Source organism: Penicillium citrinum, assembly GCF_028827155.1.
Source record: "Penicillium citrinum strain IBT 23319 chromosome Unknown utg000006l:1.0-3011923.0:1.0-3012962.0, whole genome shotgun sequence".
Taxonomy (NCBI): Eukaryota; Fungi; Ascomycota; class Eurotiomycetes; order Eurotiales; family Aspergillaceae; genus Penicillium; species Penicillium citrinum.
Genome location: NW_026622691.1, coordinates 1,557,964 through 1,582,350, shown reverse-complemented (window position 1 = coordinate 1,582,350; position 24,387 = coordinate 1,557,964). Strand labels below are relative to the sequence as shown.

Below are 24,387 nucleotides of genomic sequence, written 5' to 3'. Positions count from 1 at the left end.
GTATATGGGCATGATAGTGTCTAGTACTATAGTCATAGACATGATGAATCAGATCATTTACTCTCAAAATTTCTTGTCCTCGTAAACAGTAGATCCAAAAACAACTTGTAGAACGCAGCTCCAGAAAAAAAAAGATCTTTTGGCAATCTGAAATTTTTCTGGCTGCACCCGAGGGCGATGTGCTCCACCGTAGATCGATTTGCTCGACCTCCAACATCAACCGTCCCCCTGCTCCGTCCCTCCATGTTGATATATTCCCCAATTACCATGACCCATCGACTCTAACCGGATTGCTGTTATACCGCCTATTCTCACTTGATCTCGCATCTCCGAATCTTCCTTCTAATTTGACCATCAAATATCCCGCTCCCACCTCTTCCACACCATGGCGGCACCGCCTAGGCATGTCTCCATGCTCTCCATCAGCAACAGCAACAACAATAGCAATGCCGGCACTCCTCAGTCTACATCAAGCGAAAAGCCACAGACCCCGCAACCACCGTCCACTCCACAACCGACCTCTGGTCTCCGAGTACCCTCCAATCGCAAAACTATCTATGATAGACATCTCAACCGCAGCCGCAATGCAGAGTCTAGCCGGGCTAGCTTCGCTTACCTCTTTGCAGAGATGGTTGCATATGCCCAGCGGAGGGTAAAGGGGATTCAAGACTTAGAGAAAAAGTGAGTTTATTGAATCAACCTGAAATATATGCTATACCTGAGTATAGCTTCTCGCTACACTCCTACTAGGAGCATAGCTTGTAGGATATAAATATTGACAAAGATCCCAGATTAAACGAACAGGGATACCCTCTCGGTCTTCGCCTCCTCGACCTCCTATTCTATCGATCTACTTCAACTTCCTCTTCCGCTCTCTCCAGCTCATCGACCTCATCATCACCGCCAAATCGCCCTCTTCGGATCCTCCCCCTCCTTCACCTCATCCACGGCCCATTATGGAGACTCCTCTTCCAGCGCTCTGCCGATGCCCTCGAGCACTCAGTATCACCAGATACCCCAAATGAATACATGATTACCGACAACGACCCGTTGGTGAATACCTACATCAGTGTTCCGCGCGAGTTGAACATGCTCAACTGTGCGGCTTTCATCGCAGGTGTTATTGAAGGTGTCTGCGATGGATGCGGGTTTGAAGCTAAGGTTACGGCTCATAACCAGCCTACAGAGATGTGGCCTAGTCGTACGGTGTTCTTATTGCGTTTTGGTGATAGCGTCATGGAAAGGGAGAAAGCCCTTGAGCGCGCAGGTGTCAAATAAGCGGCAGAGGGCTTCGATCTTAGCCTCGGATTTTACACGTCCCGCGATTTTGACTGAGTCTATGACTACTCGACTGGCATACAATTAAAATCCGGTGGCTCTTAATTACATCCTCGACTTAGTGGTCTATCGCTCCCCCGGATACTGAAAGAATGTGGATCTGTAGTACCCTGATTGCGAACTACTTGGCAAAATTATGCATGCATGAAGGATGGTGCCTATTTGAAGTGGGCGAGCCTTGGAAAATTATCCCTGGAATTTCATGTACAAAGTCTTTTTTGCATTGAACCAATGCAATATCATACAGGCAATTCAATATAAGTCCTCCCGGCGAGGGAACACGAACTATATATACTTCCCTCCAGCCCAATTTGGAATTCGAGATGAGTATCATTTCCTGAGAAGTCCAATATATCACACAAATTTGTAGTCGCCCATGCAATTTTTCTAGTAGATCACGCCAAAACGCCCAAGAATGAAAGGAATTAGGAAGAAAGCACTATGTGCTTTCGGTCATAAAAGCTGTTCATGAAGAGCTATCCACGCGCCGGCGCTTGTCTCGATCTTCATAGGGCGAAGGGCTGCGTTTCCGGCGCTCCCTAGACCGACTTCTATCATTTCGGTCTCGTCGCGGAGAACGTGATCTAGATCTAGACATGCGTCTTGGTCGTACTGCACTGGCATTGGCTCCTGTTGGTCCTCGAGGTCCGCGATCGTCACCTCGATCAGGCATGAATCGTTCATCTGTAATACCAATTGGCGGAGCATTGTCTCGTCGTCGATTCTGATATCCCTCGCCAAAGTGACCCGTATCCTCAGATTTCAAATCCCGGTACCGAGTCCGACCTTTCTTGCCGAGTTTGGTCATATCACGGACCTGCATGTATTGAGGTAGCGTTTCACGATTAACATCGTCTGCAAACCGTCGCCCCATGACATTCCTTTGATCAAGACCTTCACGTTCCAAGTCATCCCGGAAGAAGGCACCCTTGTGGAAATAGCGTTGCATGTATCCTGCCTCGCCGCGTGTGGCTTCTCGTTCTTCCTTCTGCTTGGCCAGATATTCGCGGTCTTCAGCGTCGCGCTCTTCTGCGGTGAGGTTGCGACGTCGTTCGATCTCTTCGCGTTCCTTCTCGGCTTCTTCAATTGCTTCACGCTCACGCTTAACACGCTTCAATTCTCGTAATTTCCACGCAGCATATTCGCCTTCTGGATCGATTCCATCACGATCATCAATCGCTCCCTCCTCTTCAGCCTCCACGAGTTCATCATCATCCCAAGCCCGGTTTCCGGCGGACCGCGCGATTGCTTCCTTCTCGAGCTGATCCCGTACTAATTGATCTGCTTTCTCCTGTCGCTGTGCGCGGCGCTTCTCATCATCGGCCGCTGAGTCTGTCGTAGCAGCGGCTGAAGGTTGTTGTCCGCCAGCTTCTTGTCCCGCCGCATTGCCTCTTTTGTCTTTCTTAATGAACGTAGGTCGAATGAGCATTCTGCGGGGCGCCTCGTCTTCTGAGCTACTCTCCTCCTCGGAGCTCTCTTCTTCTTCTTCATCGTCTTCTTCTTCCTCGCTTTCTTGTGGTTTTACCATCGGTGTAATCGTCGACGCAGAAACTGTTGGGTGATCGGATTGCACTACCGGCGCAGCTTTATGTGAAGCTTGCGCGGGGGCGGGCTGATCTTCTTCTTCTTCATCTTCCTCCGTAACGAAGCCCTCTTCGTCTTCATCTTGTTCTTGGGCCTTTGCTGCTGTTGCCGCCGCCGCAGGAAATGAGCTGGCTTTAGGAGCTTGCTGTCGTCGGCGCCGAGCCTCGGCCTGTCGTCTTATTTCTTGTTCTCTTTGCACCTCCGCGTCCTCTTCTTCCTCTTCTTCCGAAGATGATTCCTCTTCGGCGACAGCCTTCCCTGGTCGGTAACGACTTACAGGTTTGAGCGGGTTCGCGGTCATCCCACGGTGGTGGGAGGGTAGCGGAGGAGGCATTGCTGTGAGATATGATGGAACTGATGAATTTGGAGTGGAGGTTATGCGTCGCGAGATAATGGGGGTTGTAGGAAAGTTGATTAACTATTCAGCTTTCCATTGCGGAAGCTCTTGTAAAAAAAAAAAATGATGCTTCAAGCTGCTTGGGCTAATGCGGGAATGCAGAGCTTCGGGTTGAAATTGGTGCTACTCACGTGACGTGATTGTATAACGAACGACTTTTGAAGGACCAGAAGAACCTGGAAGAACTTGAGCTGGTTGTAAAATTTCAAGTCTGCCAGACTTATAGAAGTGAATAGAATCTGAAAATAAAATTTGGGATTGGTTTCATAATGAAAAGAACCTATTTCAACGCTATTCATTTCCATGCCTGAATATTCTATGTCGGCAGCTTCACGTTTTAGCCTACACTAATTTTTTGTTTTATTCTGGTCTCAATTTGAAATTGCAATCTTAAGACCCAGTATTCCATGTCACTGGAGCATAGAACTCACCAAATTCAATATAGCTCTGGGATGAAAGATGTTGCACGATCAATTTATACATTCTCACGTGATTACGCGTCCCGGGCAGCGCGTCGCCCGCGAAACCCGCCGAGTCTCCTTCAGGCCTCGTTGACGGACCTCATCTTCATCTACGAAAGCAAATCTTCCGCAGAACTACAATCAACCAACAAAATGTCTCTTCAAACTCCACGCATCCTCCCGGCTCACCTAAACGCCTTCCACCCTTCCAGCGCCGGCCAGCGCTCAACACACACTATCCGGATTCTCGGTACTGTTAGCGCGCTGCGCGGCGATACAGCAACGATCACATGTGGCAATAACGGGGATGTCACGCTGATCCTAAAGCCGGACTCACATTTGCAGATGGGAAAGATGATTGAGGTTGTGGGCAAGGTTGCTGATCTTGACGGTGGACAGGTATGTTTATATTGATGGAACTGCGGGGAAGAGTCATTCTTTGAATTGGATTCAGTGATACGAACCCGGTGGATTGTGGAAGACCAGCACTTGAATTGATATCTGACCATGTCAATTCAACAGGGCCTTGGTGTTCGAGTGTTGGGAACAACAGACTGGGGCAACCCCACGGAATCTGGTGAGTGATCTTCTTCTCAAAGGTTATGAAACTGAGCTTTTCTCTAACAATTGCTGGATAATTTTCCGATAGATTACCGAACCTATGAGCAAGTTGTGGAAGCCACACACCGCTTCAAATCTATTTTCTATGATGCCGAATAAATGATACCTCTGTCTAAAATATGAATACATGTGCTGCGGTGCGGGGTTACGCAGCTCAACTTTCGACCAAAATAGCTTATCCGAGCTTTCATCGACTTACAGGTGTCCAGCCAGTGGCTGACACTATATTCATTCAAATAGCGCTGCTTTGTCTTGGGAGCTTTTTCAGTTGATCCATGAGCGGACAAAATCAAATATACTGCTATTATATACCGGTGGCTGCGCTGCCAATTTTGAATACTGAGTAGGCTTACAAACGTGACTATATTTAGTATATATTTGACTATAAACCCGCGTTTCAAGCATGGTATACTCAAACTTCTGGTTCATTTGAACTACTTCATTCTATTGCTGGAGCATATCGCACCCCAGGTGTTCACCAAGACCAGTTCGTGTATGGTGAAAACCCCATACGGAGACAATTCCAAAAGCCACCTGAATCGCAACTTGGAAATAGGTACTTAAGTTTCACGAACCATAACCCACTCCAGTAGTTATGAAATTGAGGAGTGAGCAGTGGGAGGATTAGAGATGTCAAGCCTAAAGAGACTACATGACACCCTCGCTTTTCGACAGGGCTGACCCTGCCTTCGCAGACGCTCTCACTCGCATAGCGAGATTGGTGAGTACAGGGCCTGAGAAGTCATTGACATCACTACGGGTACTAGTAAGGAATTCAAATTGGAGGAGATAAAGTATTTTCATTTTAATTTAATTGTTCATAAAATAATGTTGCTGCCTGCTCATCTAACGAGCAAGGGTATTGAAGCAACGAGGCTCACTGGCGGTGCAGCGAGCGAGATAGAGGCTTCATAATGGTGCCTTGGGTTGGGGTCATCATTCCAAACATGTCGAAGTAGAATTGATAGAAGATAAGCATGGAGAGCATGTAATGATTGTGGTATGCAGTCATATCAACCGCTGAACCAGAACGCCGTCGCTAAAAACAAACAAACAAAAAATCGGAGAGAACGGGGTATATTATTGAGGTAGGCATTTAAAGAGTTGCCTGTTCACTGGGATGCTCCTCGGCGGACTGAGCCTTGGATGGCAGGCCAGCGCTATCGCCGTGAGCGGCGTCGGAGCTGAAGAAGCCTGAATCAGGGATATCGGTGGCTTCGAAGTTGAAGATATTGAATTCGGCGGCGTGCAAGTTCTGTTTCATGCCCGCGGGTTCGGAGAGAAGAGCATTGATTAGATCTTCTGATGGGGCTGGGCCGTCTTCAGATCCAGTGGGGGAAACATAGTCTGAGGGAAGCCAGTCCGCCCAGTCATCGCCGGAGAATTTCACCTCGTCCAGGTCAATAGGAGGATGGTTGGCGTTATCAAAGATATCGAGCATCATGCCGTCAAGAGAGTTGAAGGTCTCCGGGTGAAGGGCCCCTTCGGCGAGTGCTACAGAGGCATTCTTGTTGGGTGAGCGACCCTGGCGAGGAGTAGATCGAGTACTGCCCTGGCCGTTCTGAGCACGCTGAAGGCGCTCTGCAGTTAGACGAGCTGCATTTGCGGCAGCGCCAGCTTCCCTTTTCCGACTGGCAGTTGGAGAATTCGAAGGCAAGGAGTGGCGTCTCTCCTGCATCACGTTGACACGAGCGTTGCGTCGACGTGGAGTGGGGCTGACCGGAAGATCGAAGTCCATAGGTGGGCTCTCAAAAAGTCCACCAAGATCGTCTTCGTCATTTGGTCCTTGGTTTTCCTTTTCCTGGTGCTGCTTGCCGTCGCGGGAGGAGGAAGCAATTCGGGGGCTGCGTCGAGGAGAGCAGCTGTTAACGAATGAAGCATCAAGCTCTCTTAGAGGTCCTTCGTTCTGGGATGTTGGGAATAACGCCCGTCGCACAGGCTTGGGTGTCAGCTTGTTTTCATCTGCAGAAGAAATCTTTCGCGATTCTATATTCCTTGCAGGGCTGGACTGAATGGCAAGCTTGAGAGCTTCAACAGCATCCTGTCCCTCCCAGCGATCCTTGGCCAAATCAGTTGATCGAGGTGGTTCGGCACTGGTTGCACGACGACGCTTGGTTGCAGATCCATCGCAATCCTCAGTCTCGGTTTGACCATCTTCGTTTATATTTTCGAGTTGGGGCGTATTGCCCTCATCGTTCTGTACAGAAGATGCTTCTGTTGGAGCGGGAGATGAGGCAGCTACCTCACTCACTCCATTCTTGCTGCGAGTGCGAGTCGATGGTTTGGATAAAGGGCCTCCACTCTGCTTGCGTTTCCTTGAAGGTCGCTTTCTTTTCTCGCCAATTCGCTCGGCAGGCTGCTTATTCCACTTGTTCTCTGGGCGCATCGTTTTCGCTTTGAAAAGCCACAAACCACAAGGGTTGCAAAGTAGAACTTGGACAAAGTCAACATCCTCCTCAAGAACACTCTTCTTGTAGATTTTGAATTTTGTGACTTGGTTGCTGGCATCCTTGTCAAGTACTTCCCAAAGCAAATGATTATCGTCAGCCATCATGCTTTGAGCAACTTGTTCATTTCCGTTGAACTCCTTTGACCATGCCCGCCGCCATGTCGGGGTCTCGATAGAGCCACAATTTTCGCAGTAAGGTGGCATTTGTCCATCGCGAATAGCAGTTTCTAGGCGTGTTTGAATTCGCTTGGCCTGTTTAGATGAGTCGCCTTTGCGATTCCTCCTACTCGTAGGCGGAGGTGCCGATGCTCCTGGTGTTTGCGCATAGCAGTCACTCATGGGACCAGCCCACGTTTGGGAGTGGACAAGAGGTGGATGCGTAGGACCAATGGGATCGCTGGCTGGTATCGTGGCCAGCATCTGCTCAAGTTCGCTCTGAGAGATGGGTGCCGGGGCGAGCTGTTTCGGGGTGTATTGGGCGCCAGCTCTCGAGCTCGGCCTCGAGGAGGCGCAGGATTGTGTCCGGGCAGGAGGTGGTCGAGAATTTTGCTTCTTCGGAGGTTGGGACGATACAGCATTTGCGTTCTGGGGTGTGATGTCGGCAGTGCTGGCCGGAGAGGTAGCTTGAACGGCAGATCTGACAGAGCAAGCTCGAACTGTACCAATAGGATTCGAGTCGGGTCTTTGGCCTTCATCCACGGGTGTTGTTGCTGTATCGTCAATCATGTCATCCAACCCCCCCACTCATAAACCCTGAATCAGTGTCCAGAGATATAGGAGGTAGGTTCGGACTCGACTTGGGCGGAAAGCGGGACTCAACAACTGGAGGAGACGACGGCATATTGAATGACGGCTCAAACAAACCTTGATAACGCGAGTCATCAGGCGAAGTAGCTGTTTGATCTGTGGGGATTAGATCGTCACTGTGCGCATATGGTGATGTATAAGTGCTCGGGGCAGAGTACTCTCTTAGGAGGCTAGAGGAAAGTCGAATTCGGCGTTGATTATCACCAGGGCGCGAAATCGGCGTAGGCGGACGAACAGGCTCCTCGTTAGAGTGCTCACTTGTCAGAAGAGGATTGACAGGGGTCGGGCGATGGATTCGAACAGAGGCAGCTGTGCTGGCTTGTACACGAAGTGAGCTTGGCTGTCTTTCAATATTCATATCAGATTTACCAGGCCAGCTCGCTTGGTATACTTTAGCCCTCTTACGGGGCTGGGGGTCTGTAGATTCTTCTCCACTGCCATAGCCAGACAGAATGGATCCTCTTCTTTGGTGATAACTGGGGGGCTTGGAAATCATTGTCACGCATAGAGGCACTCGAGGATGGGCGGATCATATCGTTAGATGTGAATCCTTTAGACTGGGATTGTTGTTGCTGTGTGGAAGACCGCGTTCCGCCGGGGGTAGAAACTCGGCTGGGGGCATAAGAATGGGTAGGTGATGCAGAACGGATCGACTCATTGCTATGGTAATTCGAAAATTCGCGCTGAGTGGTGCCTTCACTTAATAGCTGATGAAATCTTTCAATGCCAGAGTGATGCATGGGCGACGAAGCAGCTTCGGAATGTTGGCTTCGGGAGCGTTCCAGAAGAGACGGATTTTGACGCATGAAATTCGTCCAGGACTGGGCATCAAAGTCGTGAGGAATGACGCTACTCAGCTCGCGATACTTTTGCATGCTGTCGAGGTATTCGCTTTGCATGACGGTGGGAACAGGTACTAGTCGGAGCTTGACCTCCAGAGTCTCCTGTGCTGAACTTTTCGTGAAAAGACCAAGAGGGTTTTTGCACACACGGCCCGTTACCATGGTCTTCGATTGATGAGCCGGAGCTTCGGGAGTTGGAGAGGCAGACGCCAAAACCCATGATAGCATTCCCTGACCAACAAGAGGCGTTTCATATTCCGAATAGTCGTAGGCGTAAACCGTGTAGTCCTTGCCCAATTGAGCTACCAATTCGGGACTAATAGGTTGCATAAGCACTAAATCAAGAGCGAGATTGAAGCTGAGGGGGAAAGGAAATTTTTGTACCTGGCGGAAACGATTGCCTGAATACACGTCTTCAATTCTATCACTCCGACCGGAGTCTGTTCATCCAGATAAGCAGTTTGAACATCGAGCACGTGAGGCCACCGAGCAAGGCAATTGGTCTTGTTGTCGTTGTCAAACGTATAAAGGACCTTCACTGTTCAATGACCCTATTTAGCATTTACCCCAAGCACATCAGAGAAGAAAGATCCATACGCCTCATAGGGCGGACGGTGATTCCGTCCTGAGATTCCATCTCACAAATTTCTGGTAGTCCACCATGCACGAAAAAGAGATGAATGAACCAACGACCTTGGCGAGGGAGTAGATATTATAAAGGGAGAACAGCGGGGATTCGAAAAGCAGGTAGTAGGAGGCAGGGACCGAAGCAGATCGCAGGGGGAGGTGGAGATTCGAATTGGTCGACAGGAGGAATAGATTCGATAACCAATGCACGTCAGGTAGTATTCGGAAAAGGATCAAGTCGAAACTAGCCAATGCCCCCGCGTGGAATTATGGAAATATTTTGTCGCCCGGGAGAAAAGGTAGGTTATGCAGCAAATTGGTGGAGCAATCTGTGCAGCTGTGGAATGTTAACCGGGTGATGATTGACACGGAGGAATTCTGAAAGAGGATAAATGGGATAGACCGCTCTTACCAAGGGAGAATCGATAAGGAAGAGAGAGGTGTGGGGAGGAATAAAGAGTAGAGAGGGAAAATAGAAAGGGAGCTGCAGCACCTGCAGAGAGGATGAAGAAGGCTGGAGGTTTAAGAAGGAACCTTGCTTCGCGGGTTGAAGCTATCCGACGATCTTGTCAAACAAAGCGTGTACGCGACGTGACAGCCAATCGCGAGGCGTGTCGGTTAGTCAGCATCAATTCCGTGCAAAATGGTCAATGGCAATTCAACAATTACACAATTACACATTTACACATTTACAGATCAAATGTGAAAAATATTGTTATTTTTAAGCATGTACATTGAGGTAATATTGAGAAAGAATTTTGATAGGTTTTCAGTATTTCCAAAGACATCATCTTCCATGCCAGAGCGAGATTCATAGTGGTTGGGTATAGTCGCTATGTACGTCCATACGATGTATGCATGTACGTATGCATATCAGGCTGAGAATCCACCTCAAGCAGGTACTTGTAAAGACTTGCTAATGCATTTAAACGCAAGGAAATAGTTATGAAGATACCCCTCATAAATTATGAGTTTTGATCTTCAATAAACCCTGGAATAAGATACAAGAGTTCTATATCCGGAGTCCGAGTGTTGCCAAGGTAGGATGACGTCTAGTATAGGAAAGTCCTTTAAGCTAAGGGTAAATAGTTTAGCATTGAGCAATGCCGGCAGCCTTCCCAAATCATAATGGGTCGGTTTTGAGGTGACCAATGAGGTACATCGATATACACTGAGTCATTTTCATGAATTAAAATACAGCTTGAATCGAAGATCATCGTTGATGGTAAAAAGCACATATGCAGATTGATCCACGGGCGGTCTGTCTAGACATTCAGGCATTAAGGCAGAAACATCAAAGCTCGTCACGTGCCGCTAAACCTCAAGTCGCGATTCTCCTTCATCACGACGAGACCTCCAGGCCCTTTAATACCCCCAAACTACACAATGTCGACAGCTCCTGATCCCAAGATCCAGTATGTATCTGCACGACGAATCCATAAATCCTTCATTGACTGACCAAAACTCTCACAGAGATCTGCTTAACAAGCCGAAGAGCGAGCTCACGTACGTTCAATCCAAGTCCTGATCATTATCATTCCTACATGATGACTATCATTTCCATGATGTTTTCAATTCCCCCCCCCCCCTCTTCCCTCCTCTGATTTCTGCCTACACAGATAAATGTGGGGTCAAGAAGATCAAGCACTCTATAATGCCCCTCCCCTGTCACATTCCGATGCAAGCCAGAAACATACAGAAAACTAATCGTGCATCGCGCATCTCAATAGCGAATATGAGGTTGCTCTCGTCGAAGAGCACGAGCTCACCGCCGGCCCGCTCTCTCTCCTGCAGACCGCCACCCGCACACACACCCAGGTCCTGATCTCTTGCCGTAACAACCGCAAGCTATTGGCTCGCGTTAAGGCCTTTGACCGACACTGCAACATGGTTCTGGAGAACGTAAAGGAAATGTGGACCGAGAAGCCCAAGGGAAGCAAGAGTAAGGGTGTTAACAAGGATCGCTTCATTAGCAAGATGTGAGTTTTTGATCTGGATGCCTTGAGCTGAACCCCTACCATTCGGCATTGATAGTCGCTGCGACTCGCCATAAGATTGTGCTTTTGCTAAGTATTTATCTAGGTTTTTGCGCGGTGACTCCGTCATCCTGGTCCTGCTCAGCTGAGCGTTCTACCATCTTCACCTATTTTGTGCATCCATCCCGCTCCAATCGCATTTTCTCTGTCTCAGTCTCTCCTGGATCGGATCGGCGGGAATTGATGGTTCAAATCTCTCCTGCTTGCAACGCACGTCATCCACAAAAAGTGTGGCCTATGGATTTTCAAAGGAAAAAAAAGACCTCATCATGTAATCGATCTCGATACCCTATTTACCTTTTAACCCTACGAATCTTTTTTTATCTCCCGTCTTTCGCCCTTGCTTCTGCTCGTCACCGCTACGCATTTCGGACAGATTAGCGAATTTGTCTCGTGAGGTAACATTCGTATGTAACTATGACTTTGGCTTTTTTTTTCTATCCTAACGCGGGCTGCATACGCCTTGCTCCTTGAAAAGTGGATGAGTGATCAAGAGAACACTCCGGCGTTCATTGTTTTGGATTTTTATGCCTTTCTTCTTGGCTGTTGAGCAGGGCGGCGTCTTATCTTGGGGCAGAAGTGAATAGTAATGGATTCTGAATGATCATAGAGGACGCCTTTGCTACTTATCGTCACGTACTAAGTATATCTCCCGGGGTAGCCTCCGGGGTAGCTACCCATATTGTGGTAACCCGGACATTGGTCAATTGAGTATCAGTCCTCCTGGTCCCGTCTACTAGTATAGTACACGTTGCGTAAGAAATCACTTGAACCAAATAAATTGACATTGTCATGGCTATCATGAGATTATATTAGAACAAGACTCAACGGAGAACCCGGAGTCAGGTATATGGTTTATGAACTCGACGACTGGAAAGCGAAATACGTCTAAACCGACTTGGCCAGACCAGTCAAGAACTCGCTAAGACCATAGGCACCAGGGTCAGGCACCTTGCCAACCCATTCCTCCTCACTACCAACATATACAGAGCGACCCAAGCTAGCCTTCATGCTCTTAGTTGACTCGGTACCCTTCTGTGCGGCCGCAGCAGCAGCGTGCACATCCTTGCTCTCGAAGAGTGTATCGCAGAATGGCACCAAGGCGTCGATGAGGGTTCGATCACCTGGCTTCGCGGGAGTGTACTTGGCCAGCGCATTGACGGAATGCTTCAGTGCCTTTGCCCAGACTTCGGTTGAGGCAGGAAGTGGGGAGCCCTTATCCTGATCGCGAAGGCCGTGGGCCAATGCGTTCAAGAAGATGGCGTAGATGGCACCTGAGGTACCGTCCATGACATTCTCGACGACAGTGACTATTTGGTTGACGGTGTTGACGATGTCGTCGGTTAGAGGGGCGGTATCCAACAACTTTTGAATGGCTTCGGCACCCCGCTTAAGACCGATACCACAATCACCATCGCCAACGATAGTATCGAATCGAGTGACTTCAGGCTCAGCGCTGATGACGCTCTTCAGGCCGGCGCCGAGAATCTTCTTCACGATGGCGGGATCCACTGAATGATCGGTTAGTCGAGTTATTCTCGGTATGGAAAGGGGCTCAGTTGAGACTTACACTTCAGGTTACTAGGATTCTCTTGTCCCAGGTTGGAGTTCTTGAGCTGTACTGGGCTGTCATTGCGGTTCTCCCAGGTGGGTGTGGGAATTGGGTTCGACCATCCTGTAGCCTCGGCAGGTGCATCGAGGAGCTCAAGCATTGACTTTCCTGCGCCAAGACCAGTGTCTTCCAGTTTCAGCAGCGAGATACTGAATCCCAGGCCATTCAGACTAGTCAAGAATGAGCCTTGAATGACGCGAACAGGCTTGATGTTGTAGCTGCCAGTCAGCTGGCGGTGGACCTCATCGAGGATACCGGACAGCTCAATCGGGCTAACACCACCCAGGTTGTTGATCAAAAGGACAAATTGATCCTTGGGAGTGTATTTAATGTATGCGCGGTCGGAGTCATTAGGGTCGAGCAGTTGGCGAAGCATGGTCGTGACCAGTCCAACCAATTCAAACTTGGTACGATGAGATCCCGGCTCATTGTGAATACCCATACCAACTTCGACCTCATCACTGGCAATAGAATCCTCAGGGACACCACGGCCAGGAACATGGACATGCTGCAGAGAAGAGCCAATGGAGACAAGGTTATCATTGGTCTGTTGGACAAGACGGTAAACCTGGTCCAGAGAGCCACTATAAGATTACGTTAGCCATTCTATTCTCATAGTTTGAATAAGCCGGTAATATAATACTTACCCAGCCTCCGCTAAGGCACCAGCCAGCTTCAAGATCAAAATACCACCGCCAATACCACGACGACCAACCTTACCACTCTTAGTTCGGCCAACACCGACATCATCAGCCATGGCAAAGAACTCAGTCTTGATACCAGCGGCACGCGACTTCTCCGTCGCCATACCGAAGTTCAAGACATCACCAGTATAGTTGTTCGGGATGATCAGTACACCCTGATCCGTAGGGACACGATCGATGGCAGTTCTACGGATTTGCTCCGCGGATGGAGAAGCAAAGATGGTTCCAGCAACGGCGGCATCACAGAGACCCTGGCCGACAAACCCGGCAAACGCGGGTTCGTGGCCGGAACCGCCGCCAGTCACGATGGAAACCTTCTTGGACTTGCGGGGCGCATCTGGTCGGCGAAAAACAATCTTGTTCTCAACATCCAATGCAAGGGACGGGTTGGTGAGGGTTAGGGAATTCAGTGCGGTCAGAACCAGATGGTTTGGGTCGGTAAAGAAATGCTTGGCTACAAAAAGACGGTCAGACATTGTTGTGCTTTTTATGCGGATCATGGAAGACATACTCTGCATTTTGTTGGATTTTAATATACTCTTTTAAATAATGTCCAGTCGTCTTGTCGTTAGTTTCAAAGTCTCAGAGGTTGCTTTTTGATTTCGAATCGGAATTTCGTGTGAATCGCTCGGAATCGTAGTCGATATATACTTATGAGGGAAAGAAAAAGAAATGTCGGATCTATCACTTCTTATGTACGATATTGATGCAAAAAGTCACACAAACTTCGTGGCTGCAGCAATTGACACAATCGAAGACGTCAAGGCCTAGCTGAAATGTATGTACTTCTCGTCACGAGCTCGAAAAGAAAAGCAGATCGGGGGATCGGGGCGCGATGAAGAGGCGGGGAAATAAAAGTGGGGGGTTGACGCAGCGAAAGCTGGTCAGGATTGTTAGTTGTCAACACCAGGAGATGATGGAAGATGAAGAGTAATTGAGTTGTAAAACTGCAAAAAATAACACGAGTACGTACATGAAGAATTGGCTGGTCTGTGAGGAGACTTGTGTTCTAATGAAGTACGTACAACTATACTCCGCGGTTGGTTGAGAGAGTATGGGGAAGTTGAAGTAGAAGTAGAAGTAGAAGAAAAGGAAATCAAAAAAAAAAAGTCAAGAGAATCTACCAGGACAGTGCCAGCTCTTTATGTCCAGCACTTTCTCATATGTAAGTCCATTTTTCATAATTCTCTTCTGCTCACATGAACAAGCAGATCGGCCACGATGACTGCATCTTTCCTCCACAACGTCAAAAGTTCATCCACAATTCCATCCACATTCGGACTGTTCGGATTACCCTTCACGGACATCCCGTGAACCCGCCAGGTACCCCTTCACCTTGTGGTGGCAACTTGTCGTCCGAGTGGGCATTTCACCGCTGCAAACGGTGGATTCTTTTTCTTTTTTTTCTTTTCCTTTCTTTTTTTCCTTTGTGTTTGTCAATGAGAATCTCGCCCGAGTGGTATAGCTAATACCCGTGCATACACTACATACAGTATGTTGACAATCTCCGAGGGAAGCTCGCCCGAAAGGTCCGCGCACCGACCAGTACTCTATTTAGCGTAACCATCCATGGTCAAGGGAAATTAGCTAAAGTACATTGCCTACAGTAAGTAGTACAGTACACACAGCACTATGTAGAAGTAGCTGATGAGAATATCCAACCCAATTCAATTGATTGATAGATGATGAATTTACTCGATTACCTTGCATCTTACTGAGATCAAGTCTCCTTATCTACCACCTTCAAAACAATGAAGCTTTAGCAGAGGAAATTCATTACGTATAGACTTCTACGAGCTTTCTAGAACCCTTCAATCTACCGCGGTTGCGGGAACTCGGAGTCGGCGACAGCCCGGGGATATCAACTTGACTCGGCAGAAACACGGATCGGAGCTACTCCGACTTTAGTTTTTGGTTCAAAAACGATGTGGAAAAAGGCTATGAAGCCACATACCATCCTGCCTAGGATGGTATGACCAGCTAAGATGGGAATGACTATAAAATTTAATATGTATTCAACATCGCAAAAGTACAGGACATTGCAGATCGTACTTCCTTAGTCAATTGGACGTCCTACCGGGGTCCAAACTCAAGGTAGGACAGAACTTCAGCCCGAAAGAACAACTCTGTACTGTGTACACAGTCCTTGTCCTGTTACCACATGAAAAAAAAAAATATACTAGTCGGAATCTGAAATTTCTGGCTTCCTTATGCTAGATAGATGTAGGTATTCTTGTCGCCTCGTTCCATGTAATCCTTCTCAATCAACCTATCCAAAGTCAATATCCCATATGCATGTTACGTGAACTAGTCGGGGGAAAGAAGGAGAGATATACTTCTCAATATTAGTCTTGATCTCAGCTGGCTGCAGCATACCTCGACTGCGCGTGGCTTCCGTCACCTCTACAATAAGCTCTTGATGCTTGATTGTCTTGCGGCTCTTCATTATCCGCACAATTGCCGCCTGAGTTTCGAAGTGTCGATCGGCCGCTACCCGCTCGTGGGTCGTCTTGTTCTCTTCCTTGGTCTCCTTGAGCTGGATTTGATTGATCTTAATCCGCATCTTGGCATCGGTGAAACCTGCGTTATACGAAAATTCATCTGTCTTATTCACGTCTTTACCTTTAGGATTCTTGGAAAGAACCCGGTATTTGGCACAGGAAAGGGACTGTAGCGTTCGCTTCAGTTCCGGGTCGGCTGGGAAATGAAGTCAGTAATGCTCTAATAGGTTCCCGAAAACATGCAACTTACACAATCCAGTCGCTTCTTGAATGGCAGCATAGCTCAATACTTCACCATCAGATACATCATTGAACAGGATCAGTACAATCGCTTGGAATGAGCTGACTACCAACTCCTTCACGCCCTTTGGAAAGTGAGCTCGCAATTGACAGTGGGCAAGCTGGTGTTTCCAGTTGAGCTTGCGGCCCGTGTGTTTGCTATGGTAGAAGCTTTCGAAATTGTTGATTGATGTCGCAACACTCGGCGGAATTCGAACCGGGACATCAGGGTATGTGGGCCATGAGGCTGACGAGAGCACACTAACATCAAGGTCTACAGGCGCGCGATCTTTACGAGGAAGTTCCCGTTGAAGATTCTTGTAGGCGGCCATCTCATCACGAGCCACCTCCATGTCCTTGAACATGGATTCAAGGTTGTGCGTAAAGTTGGGGCCACATTCTAGCAGAACAAGAAAGATTAGAACTATGTTAAAGGCAATGATGGTAGTCAGACAAACCTTTCTTGAGTAGGATGAGCATGCTCTTCTCGGCTTCATTACTGGCACTTCGCCCCATGAGAAGACGTCGAGCAAGATCATTCTTGTAGAAAGCCTCGAAAACGGCCTTCCCCTGCACAAATCGAAACAGATCAAGTGCCTGGTCAAGCTGCCGGTCGATCTCCGCGTCTTCATCTGCCATTGTTGCGCCCTGCTGACCGGATGGCAACTTCCAACCACCCTTCAGTAAACGATCGACGTGCTTTGCAATCATCTCTCCCGTTTTCGGATTATCCGTACCACCCGTGGCATCGCTCTTTCTGCCCATATTCATGAATTTGCCGAAGGCTTCCCGCAAAGTGTCACCTAGTTCGCTGTTGCGATCGAAAGAGCTATTCCAGGTCTGATCAAGCTGTTGCTTGAATTCCAATAAACGAGTCACCATTTCTGCCTCCTTCCCTTCATCGAACACAATACCTGATCCTTCTTCAATTATGTATGCGCCAAAGGCTGATTTGAGCTTGCTAGCAAGTTCTTTCCGATTGAGGAGGCTGTATAATTGTTTCAAAGCTCGATTATTGTTTGAGCGCATCAACCCGAGGACCTCCGTCTCGTTAAGCAGGAAATCCTCATGACTCAAGACCAATATTTCGTCGAGCAATTCAGATAATTTCTGCTTTGTACTTCGGTTGAGAGAAAATAATTCGCACCGTTCGACCTCTCGTTCAATCAAACTATGGCTGTTATCGACGTATGAGGCCAGGTAGCCACTGGCTTCTCTCTGAGCCCATGAAGAGACGAACTTTTCAGTCTCATTGATAAACATCGGCTCGAACTCGCCACTGTATACATCTAGACTGTGGAATAGTTCAATAGCAGCTCGAAGAAGCGTCGGATCGGCAAGGACTGTGGTCTCTGTACCCCGATCAGCCGCGATGAGATCACAGGCACCGTATGAGATCTTGGGCTTGAGATTCGGATCGGCAAAAATGTAAGAGCGGAATAGAATATGACCCATCTCTTGTATCACTGGGAACTCTTTGGAATGCAAGAGAAATGACTGATCTAGGTAATAGAAGATCCATCGCACGGTAATTAATCTTGTCTGCCAGGCTGACCATGCATCGATCACTGCCCGCAATGTATCGACATCAGTCCCACTCCCTGCCCTAGACACGAGATTATCTCGTAATTGTCCAGCCACGTATTCCTTGCACTTCTCATGGACCTTTTTGGCCAACAACGGCGCCCGTTCGTGCCGGCACATGTTCTCTGCACCCTTGTAGAGCTCTTCTAGAGATGCCTCGGGCTTCCTACCCTCGAAAATCGCTGCTAATGCCGTATTGAGCTGCGTCCATGCCTTTTCGAAGTAGGGCTCATGATCGGCCCGAGGTTTCGAGCGAAGGTTTTTGACGACCAGCTTCTTAGCCCCGCCGTGAGGACTGAAGGTATTCTGACGATTGTTGGTGAAGGCTTGCGCCTTAATCGGAGGAACGTTGCTCGCGCCCGGGTTCGCTCGGAGAAAAGCTGCACCATTCTTAGGCGGGGACCCGGAAAAGTTATACATCTTGTTCGGAGAGGTTGGGTGTGATGAGGTCGAACGAGTGGGGGACAGAGAGATGCGGGAGCGCTTCGAGGACGGCGAGCGGTGCAGTGAGGAGTCACTCCGCGAGTTATTGGAGAGAAGCTCAGAGATGGTCCTTTGCGCCTGCGGCTGCGTTGGCTCTCCTTGTTCAGGGAGCTTCCTCTTGCCGATGGATGTGCGCTTACCGCTCCTCTGGTCGGCCTCACTGGAGTTCCGCTGCATCTACCCTGTTCGGTCCGATTTTGATAAGGTGCTTTTAGCTTGGATTAAGGTAGTGAAGTGATGAATCGGACATATCCACCGCGCAGGGTTGGGTGAAGTTCAAGCGGAGTTCGGATGTTGTTGAGGGGAGTTGACGTTGCTCCTTGCAAGATTGGCTCCGCACGGCGATAAGATATGGGAGCTCCGACCATTCATTCCCATACCCTACCCTACGGGATGGAGGCATGGAATTAAAGAAGGTTCATGGTAATAATATGAAGATAATGGTAGTGATACATAATTCAATATGGGTAATGTGCTACATTACTAGCTAGCTGCTAATCGGAGATAATCTGTAGAGATAGATGTACTTGTACTTGTATATTTGAATGCATTCGTGAATCCTAACTCCAAATCGCTCAGCCACCAAAAAGTAACCTTCACACTATATGGTACACGCCATGCTCTTCCTGAGCGTCTTCCTCATCAATGGTGACAAGCGAACCAAAATTTTTTTTTAAAAATGTTTAGGAAAATGACATAAATGGTGAGGCCTGTGGCACTTCTTGTTCCTCAAACTAAATAGAGAGTCAGTATGACATGAATTGAATTATTTGCTGGAAGGCCATACCTCGAGATAATCGGTGGCTGTCACGAGCGCCATGAAAGACTTCACTAATTCACATAGTGCCTCATGATGCTCAGATTTGCCGCTACCTCCAATCTTTGCGAATCGTTTGAAGATGCCCACCATACAGGACCGGTTCTCCGCGATGAAAACTCGAGCCTGCTCTTTGATTTGTTCGTTGTGAACACCTCGGGAAAACACGGCCGACACAATCACGCGAATGACGGATAGAAGGAGATCGTAGTATTTGCGCAGAGCATCAGAATTGTCAATATCTGAGAAAGTTAGCAAGAGCTCTGGGGGCCTTTCTTTTCATAGTCGGGAAGCTCACCAATGCCAATATCAGGATCGGCGGCAAAGAGTTGTGATTCACGGACTGAATCAAACAGGCCAGACTTAATGACATAGATGGCGCCATTTTTGGATTGAGAAAGCTGCTGAAGGAGTGCAAGTAGTGACTCATAGTATGCGAGGAGGGCGGGAGTGTCTGAAAAAGAAGTTAGTGAAACATTTTCAGTAAGGTATAGGAAAGGATGAAGTTTACCAATTGCTTGGGCATTTCGCAGCTCGGCAGGCAGTGACCTCAGAGCATCCATAAACAAGCTGAGGTAGTTCGATTGAGAGATCAGCTCTGCTAGAACGCGGTCTGTCTTGTTATCAAGAGCCCCAAGACAATTCAAGAGTAGAAGAGCGGCAGCCCGATTGGTTTCTTGACCGGTGTATGCATCGTCACAGATGGTCTCAATGAAACCTGGACTTGCGGTCTTAACAACCCGTTGGCTATGGCGTCTCAAATTATCGTGCGTTGAGTCGGACGATGTGATGCGCGACAGGTATTGCGCCGAGATGCTATAGAGGACTTCCCGCAAAGCCAGATTATCAGAAGCCACTAGAATTCCTCGAACTGAAACTTGGAAAAGCTGGAAGAGTTTCTCGTCTATAATGTCTCCACTCTGGGAGGCCGATTCAACGGAGATGTCAGACGTCAATTTGCCAATAAGCGTTTCAGCCAAACGTGCCAGCTCAACCGCCTCGTGTGAATCGCCTTCAATAGCAGCTTCAAGCTTGGGCAGAATCAGTTGAATGGCATGCAAGACAAAAGTCGGCCTGCTCGTCTCGTCAATGATGGAGCAAGTGGTGATTGTGGTGATAAGCTCAGTCCATGATCGCAAGGCAAGGTAGTGATTACGTCGTATTTGACGGCTTTGGTTCGTCGCTAGAACAAACAACTTCAGGTCATCGGCCTCTAATTGAAACTGCTCCTCTTCATTTGGACGAGGTAAGCCAGAACCAAATATTTCCTCTCGATGAGCAGAAATAAGCTCCTCTAGCTCAGCAACGTTGCAAAGAACCAATGAGTCCTCTTCTTGCTTGGCAAAGACGTCGTTGACTACCTTAGCAAGCATAGGCAGCTGAGGGGGATCAGTCTTCCAGCCGACGTCCAAGTCAGCGAAATCAAACAAGTCAAAAACCGAAGCATGAGAGAATGATTGACCATCCTCCAGAGTCGAAGACCCGAGCAACGTTGATAGAACCTCTGTTTGAAGTGTAGGTGACCCAATTTTCGCGGCAGAACGAATCTCAGTTGCGGCATACGCAAATAAATGGCTTCGATAGAGTAAAAATTCCGCCAATGCTGAAGTGGCATCAGTAAGCCAGAACTGATCAGAGGCTATCGTATGGCCATTCCAGGCAGTGCTGAGCCCAATAATCGGCTGACTAGCGAACATGTTCGCCAGGAAGCCATGAACACGCATTTCGCCTAATGTGAAATAGCTTGCAAGCTTTGAGGACCACAGATGCTTCAAGACCTCGAACGCCATGCGCTTTAGATGGACTGTCCACGAGATCATGCTGCCATCGAGTCCGTCCGGGTAACTCTGAAGAAAGCCAATTATGGAATGCAGCAGAGAGATTCGATTTGCGAATAAGCCCTGTGAAGAAACATCCAGAATGTTACTGATGCAAGTAAAACCCAGCAAAAGATGAGCAACAGTAGGCCGGTCTGTAATCATGCTAAGACAACTGTTCAAAAGAGCCAACAGGCTTTCTCGAATGACATAGCCGGCAGCACCTGGGCCATACTCCAGCTCTCTTGAGTCGGGTTCCATCATGGAAACAAGGGAGCGAGAAACGCTGTCGACGTCAACTTCACCGGCCAGAACCTCAACAATCTTATTCGAAGACTGCCACTTAGCAAGTTCCGGGGAGGACATTCTGTTCAGCTTGCGGGAGCTTGTAAGTTTCTCCAGCAGAGCCATGGATGTGACAGTGAGCTGTTGATGTCCTGTACCACAATACAAGCAAAGAGCAGGAACCAGGGTTAGGTTGTTCAACACACTGTCCTCGAACGAAGCTAGCGACGAATTTGCAACGCTGGTTCGGCTCACTGTAGGGTGAGATCGGAGTAAAGGTCTGACAACATTGAAATAAGTAGATTGAAGATCTACAACCAAATTCATGACCTCAATGGCGTGAAGGAGAGTCAACGATAGCACCGACTCAGAAGATGTGTGTGCAATTTCCGAGACATCCTGCTGACCAGCCGCGAATAGAACTTTGAGAACGTCCTCATTGAAAAGCCATTCCATCACACGGGCAAACGGGTGAAGGCGCACATAGTCAATGACCGTCGTTGCTCCGCTAGAAGCGAGGTTTGGCTGGCTAAACATGGTGACAAACTCCTCATTAAAGGACCTTAGACACGCCACAATGAATTCCAAGCAGTGGTAGTTCAGCAGCCGAGTTTGATACTCGTTGAGATCTTGGGGCTTTCGAGTCATAGCATGTCCCAGAACGAAGTCGATGTAGGGTTCAATTCCAGCCATGCGATATGTTGATCCCAGGTTATCGGTAAAGGGCAGTGGGAGCGATTTTTCAGGAGCAGCAACAGGGGTAACGAGGGAGTTAAGCAGGATGACAAATGCATTAGTTTGATCAAAGCTCTCACCAATCTTCTGCAAAGATTGCTGCTGATTGAAAGCAGATATCTCAGAGGCGGCAGGAACTTTACCAATGGCTGATGCAGCCAAGGAACCAGCTGATAACCAATTGTCGATAGAGATCCACATAGACTCTCCATAAACCGAGGTCTTTTCAACCATCAATGCTGTAAGGGCAGCAAATGTGGTTGCTCTCAGGTGAGTTGGTATCGGCCCACTGCATAGACGCAAAAGAGTATCGACAACCTTAAAAGTCTGATTTTGCAACATCCAATCTCTCACAGCCGCACTATTCTTGCACAGGTGTCCCATAAGCCGAAGATAGCATGTGAGCATGACCGGACTTTCAGGTTCGCTCATGTCGACAGGTTCTGGCTTGCGGGAACGAAGTTGGCCTTGCTGAGTATTGCCGCCACTGGAAGGCTTTTCATTGACACGAGTTGCGTATAGATTGAGTTCGGCGAACATCTGCGTCCAGTTCATGGTCGAGGACCGTTTCAGCTTGGAACCCATGAATTTATCCTCCTCAGACAAAAATCTGTGCGCTGCCAAAGCGTTTTCATCACCGCTAGAGATGGAGCAAAGCATTTCACAGAACGCACTGACCCGTGGAACGGTTTGACGCTTGGAGGCCCATTGAAGGAACCCGTAAAGGTTGCTATCAGGGTCGCTCCAAAATTCCTGGGCAGCTTCTTCTCGGTGTTCGAAAGCAAAAGAAATGATCATGAGCAAAGATTCCAGATGTGTTCGAGCTTCGACCAACCCACGGTGAAGGCTTGTTGTCAAACCGTCTCTCAAGGCAGTAAGCTGATCTAGACGCTGGTTATCTTCCTCTGTTTTGAGTTTGCGGATCGCATCAGGCATATTTGCAATGCATGATTCCACAAATCCCTGAAAATTCTCCATGAGGAGCTCTTTCATGAACTGACTGCAGGGATCAGACTCAGGGAGAGGAATCTCGCTTTCTCTGAGAAGTAGTGCCACCAGCTCACTGCGGGCTGGGTCGGCCCATTCTTCGCTATTGACGTTGGAGCAAATCGCGAGCATGAAATCGAGAGCACCCTCATCGAGACTAGTAATAAACTGCTTTTGCCATTCTCTTGACTCGGCCTCGATGTCAATACCCGCAGGTTGAGATGGACTGTCATCATAATACCAACCACTATATACTGACAGCCAAAGGGCAATTATGGCGGCATGGAGATTCGGAAGTTTCCATACCTGGCCATCTTTTGTCGTGGTAATGGCTGTGTGGAGACTTTGCGCTTCATCGCGAGAAACACCAGTATTCTCAGGTGAGCCATACCGAGACAATGCCTCAATTGCGACGGGAATATAATGGATCAGTAGTCCATCAAATCGATCGAGCTTCTTCAAAGTATTGACGAGGATGCGAAGGTCCTCAGGGCTCAGATAGGTGGATTTGAATAAGTAAAACAGAATAGCACCAAGGGATTCATGTTGCTGCTGCAGACTACGTCGCTGGTATTCAATAGCCTCCATAACATCTGCATCTCCTTCTTGGCCGACAATAGACGCTTTTTGTATCTGATCTCCAAGCAATGAAAGCCATCCCTCAATGCTTCCCATAGAACCCAGGGCCTTCCTTGCGAATAATGACGCATTGTGCATCGGGGCTCCATTCTTGATATCCAGAACAAATGAAACAGTCTCTTGCATCATGATAAGCGTCGTCTCGTGTTCTACTTCGAAGGATTCGCGAAGAACAAGGCGTAAACATTCTAAAACGAAGTGTCGGCGTTCGTGAAATCGCATGATCGCGGTAATGAGAGGAGGCCGGTCAAGTCGCTGAGAGTCTTCCTGGGCGGCCAGGAACAGCACAGCGGCTTCCAATTCATCAAGGTCCAAAGCATCAGCGAGCGAGAGCGCGCCTTGCTGGAAGTCTTCATTGATCGAGTACTCTACATCAGCAACGGTGATTTTTCCTGGATTCCATAGTCAAGGTTAACAATCTTGTCACAATCGCGAATAATGAATAAAGGGCTATGGTACTCACCCGACAGCACCTTTTGGCGACTAGTATTGTTTTTTGCGGGCTTGTCTAGGAGTTTTCGGAAGTCTTCAATGTGAGTCTCCAATTCAACACAGAGTCGCTCGATGTTCGAGAATGAGGTTTCTGAAACAGCAGAAAGATCCTGGTACAGGCCACGCAGGCCTGCCAGGTTATCGTGAAGCTCTGCCATGGCGGCGCGGGGTGAAGGAGAAGGAAAAGGCAGCTTAAAGCTCAAGCAGTGTTGTTGCCAAAATTCCGGGCGGTGAGTGACATGCAACTTTCTACTAGTAAGCAATTAGCTGCGACATAGTCGTATATGATA

General features: G+C 48.3%; 8 protein-coding genes across 8 annotated transcripts; 3 read left to right on the top strand and 5 right to left on the bottom strand.

Annotated features, from left to right (window-relative positions):
• Positions 1-385: 385 nt before the first annotated feature.
• On the top strand, positions 386-1,278 carry N7469_007121 (trafficking protein particle complex subunit 5; the record flags this gene model as incomplete). The annotated part of the gene is made up of 2 exons (XM_056646039.1): positions 386-681; positions 792-1,278. 2 exons carry the CDS (start codon positions 386-388, stop codon positions 1,276-1,278), a joined length of 783 nt encoding a protein of 260 aa, XP_056499480.1.
• Positions 1,279-1,804: 526 nt separating this feature from the next.
• Positions 1,805-3,256, bottom strand: N7469_007120 (microfibrillar-associated 1 family protein; the record flags this gene model as incomplete). The annotated part of the gene is made up of 1 exon (XM_056646038.1): positions 1,805-3,256. One exon carries the CDS (start codon positions 3,254-3,256, stop codon positions 1,805-1,807), a length of 1,452 nt encoding a protein of 483 aa, XP_056499479.1.
• Positions 3,257-3,933: 677 nt separating this feature from the next.
• On the top strand, positions 3,934-4,500 carry N7469_007119 (putative ssDNA binding protein Ssb3; the record flags this gene model as incomplete). The annotated part of the gene is made up of 3 exons (XM_056646037.1): positions 3,934-4,179; positions 4,303-4,357; positions 4,430-4,500. The coding sequence occupies 3 exons, from the start codon at positions 3,934-3,936 to the stop codon at positions 4,498-4,500; spliced, it is 372 nt and encodes a 123-aa protein (XP_056499478.1).
• A 997-nt stretch (positions 4,501-5,497) lies between these two features.
• Positions 5,498-9,136, bottom strand: N7469_007118 (putative GATA transcription factor (Ams2); the record flags this gene model as incomplete). The annotated part of the gene is made up of 5 exons (XM_056646036.1): positions 5,498-7,560; positions 7,595-8,001; positions 8,063-8,815; positions 8,884-9,037; positions 9,097-9,136. 5 exons carry the CDS (start codon positions 9,134-9,136, stop codon positions 5,498-5,500), a joined length of 3,417 nt encoding a protein of 1,138 aa, XP_056499477.1.
• Positions 9,137-10,512: 1,376 nt separating this feature from the next.
• On the top strand, positions 10,513-11,251 carry N7469_007117 (mRNA splicing protein SMD2; the record flags this gene model as incomplete). Its single annotated transcript, XM_056646035.1, has 4 exons — positions 10,513-10,541; positions 10,600-10,632; positions 10,857-11,105; positions 11,209-11,251. 4 exons carry the CDS (start codon positions 10,513-10,515, stop codon positions 11,249-11,251), a joined length of 354 nt encoding a protein of 117 aa, XP_056499476.1.
• Positions 11,252-12,050: 799 nt separating this feature from the next.
• N7469_007116 (uncharacterized protein) lies at positions 12,051-13,996 on the bottom strand (the record flags this gene model as incomplete). The annotated part of the gene is made up of 4 exons (XM_056646034.1): positions 12,051-12,673; positions 12,733-13,358; positions 13,422-13,932; positions 13,990-13,996. The coding sequence occupies 4 exons, from the start codon at positions 13,994-13,996 to the stop codon at positions 12,051-12,053; spliced, it is 1,767 nt and encodes a 588-aa protein (XP_056499475.1).
• A 1,690-nt stretch (positions 13,997-15,686) lies between these two features.
• Positions 15,687-18,502, bottom strand: N7469_007115 (cullin family protein; the record flags this gene model as incomplete). Its single annotated transcript, XM_056646033.1, has 4 exons — positions 15,687-15,747; positions 15,815-16,175; positions 16,230-16,658; positions 16,717-18,502. The coding sequence occupies 4 exons, from the start codon at positions 18,500-18,502 to the stop codon at positions 15,687-15,689; spliced, it is 2,637 nt and encodes an 878-aa protein (XP_056499474.1).
• A 506-nt stretch (positions 18,503-19,008) lies between these two features.
• On the bottom strand, positions 19,009-24,255 carry N7469_007114 (nuclear pore complex Nup192/Nup205 family protein; the record flags this gene model as incomplete). The annotated part of the gene is made up of 5 exons (XM_056646032.1): positions 19,009-19,059; positions 19,113-19,384; positions 19,441-19,596; positions 19,654-23,997; positions 24,069-24,255. 5 exons carry the CDS (start codon positions 24,253-24,255, stop codon positions 19,009-19,011), a joined length of 5,010 nt encoding a protein of 1,669 aa, XP_056499473.1.
• Positions 24,256-24,387: the final 132 nt, after the last annotated feature.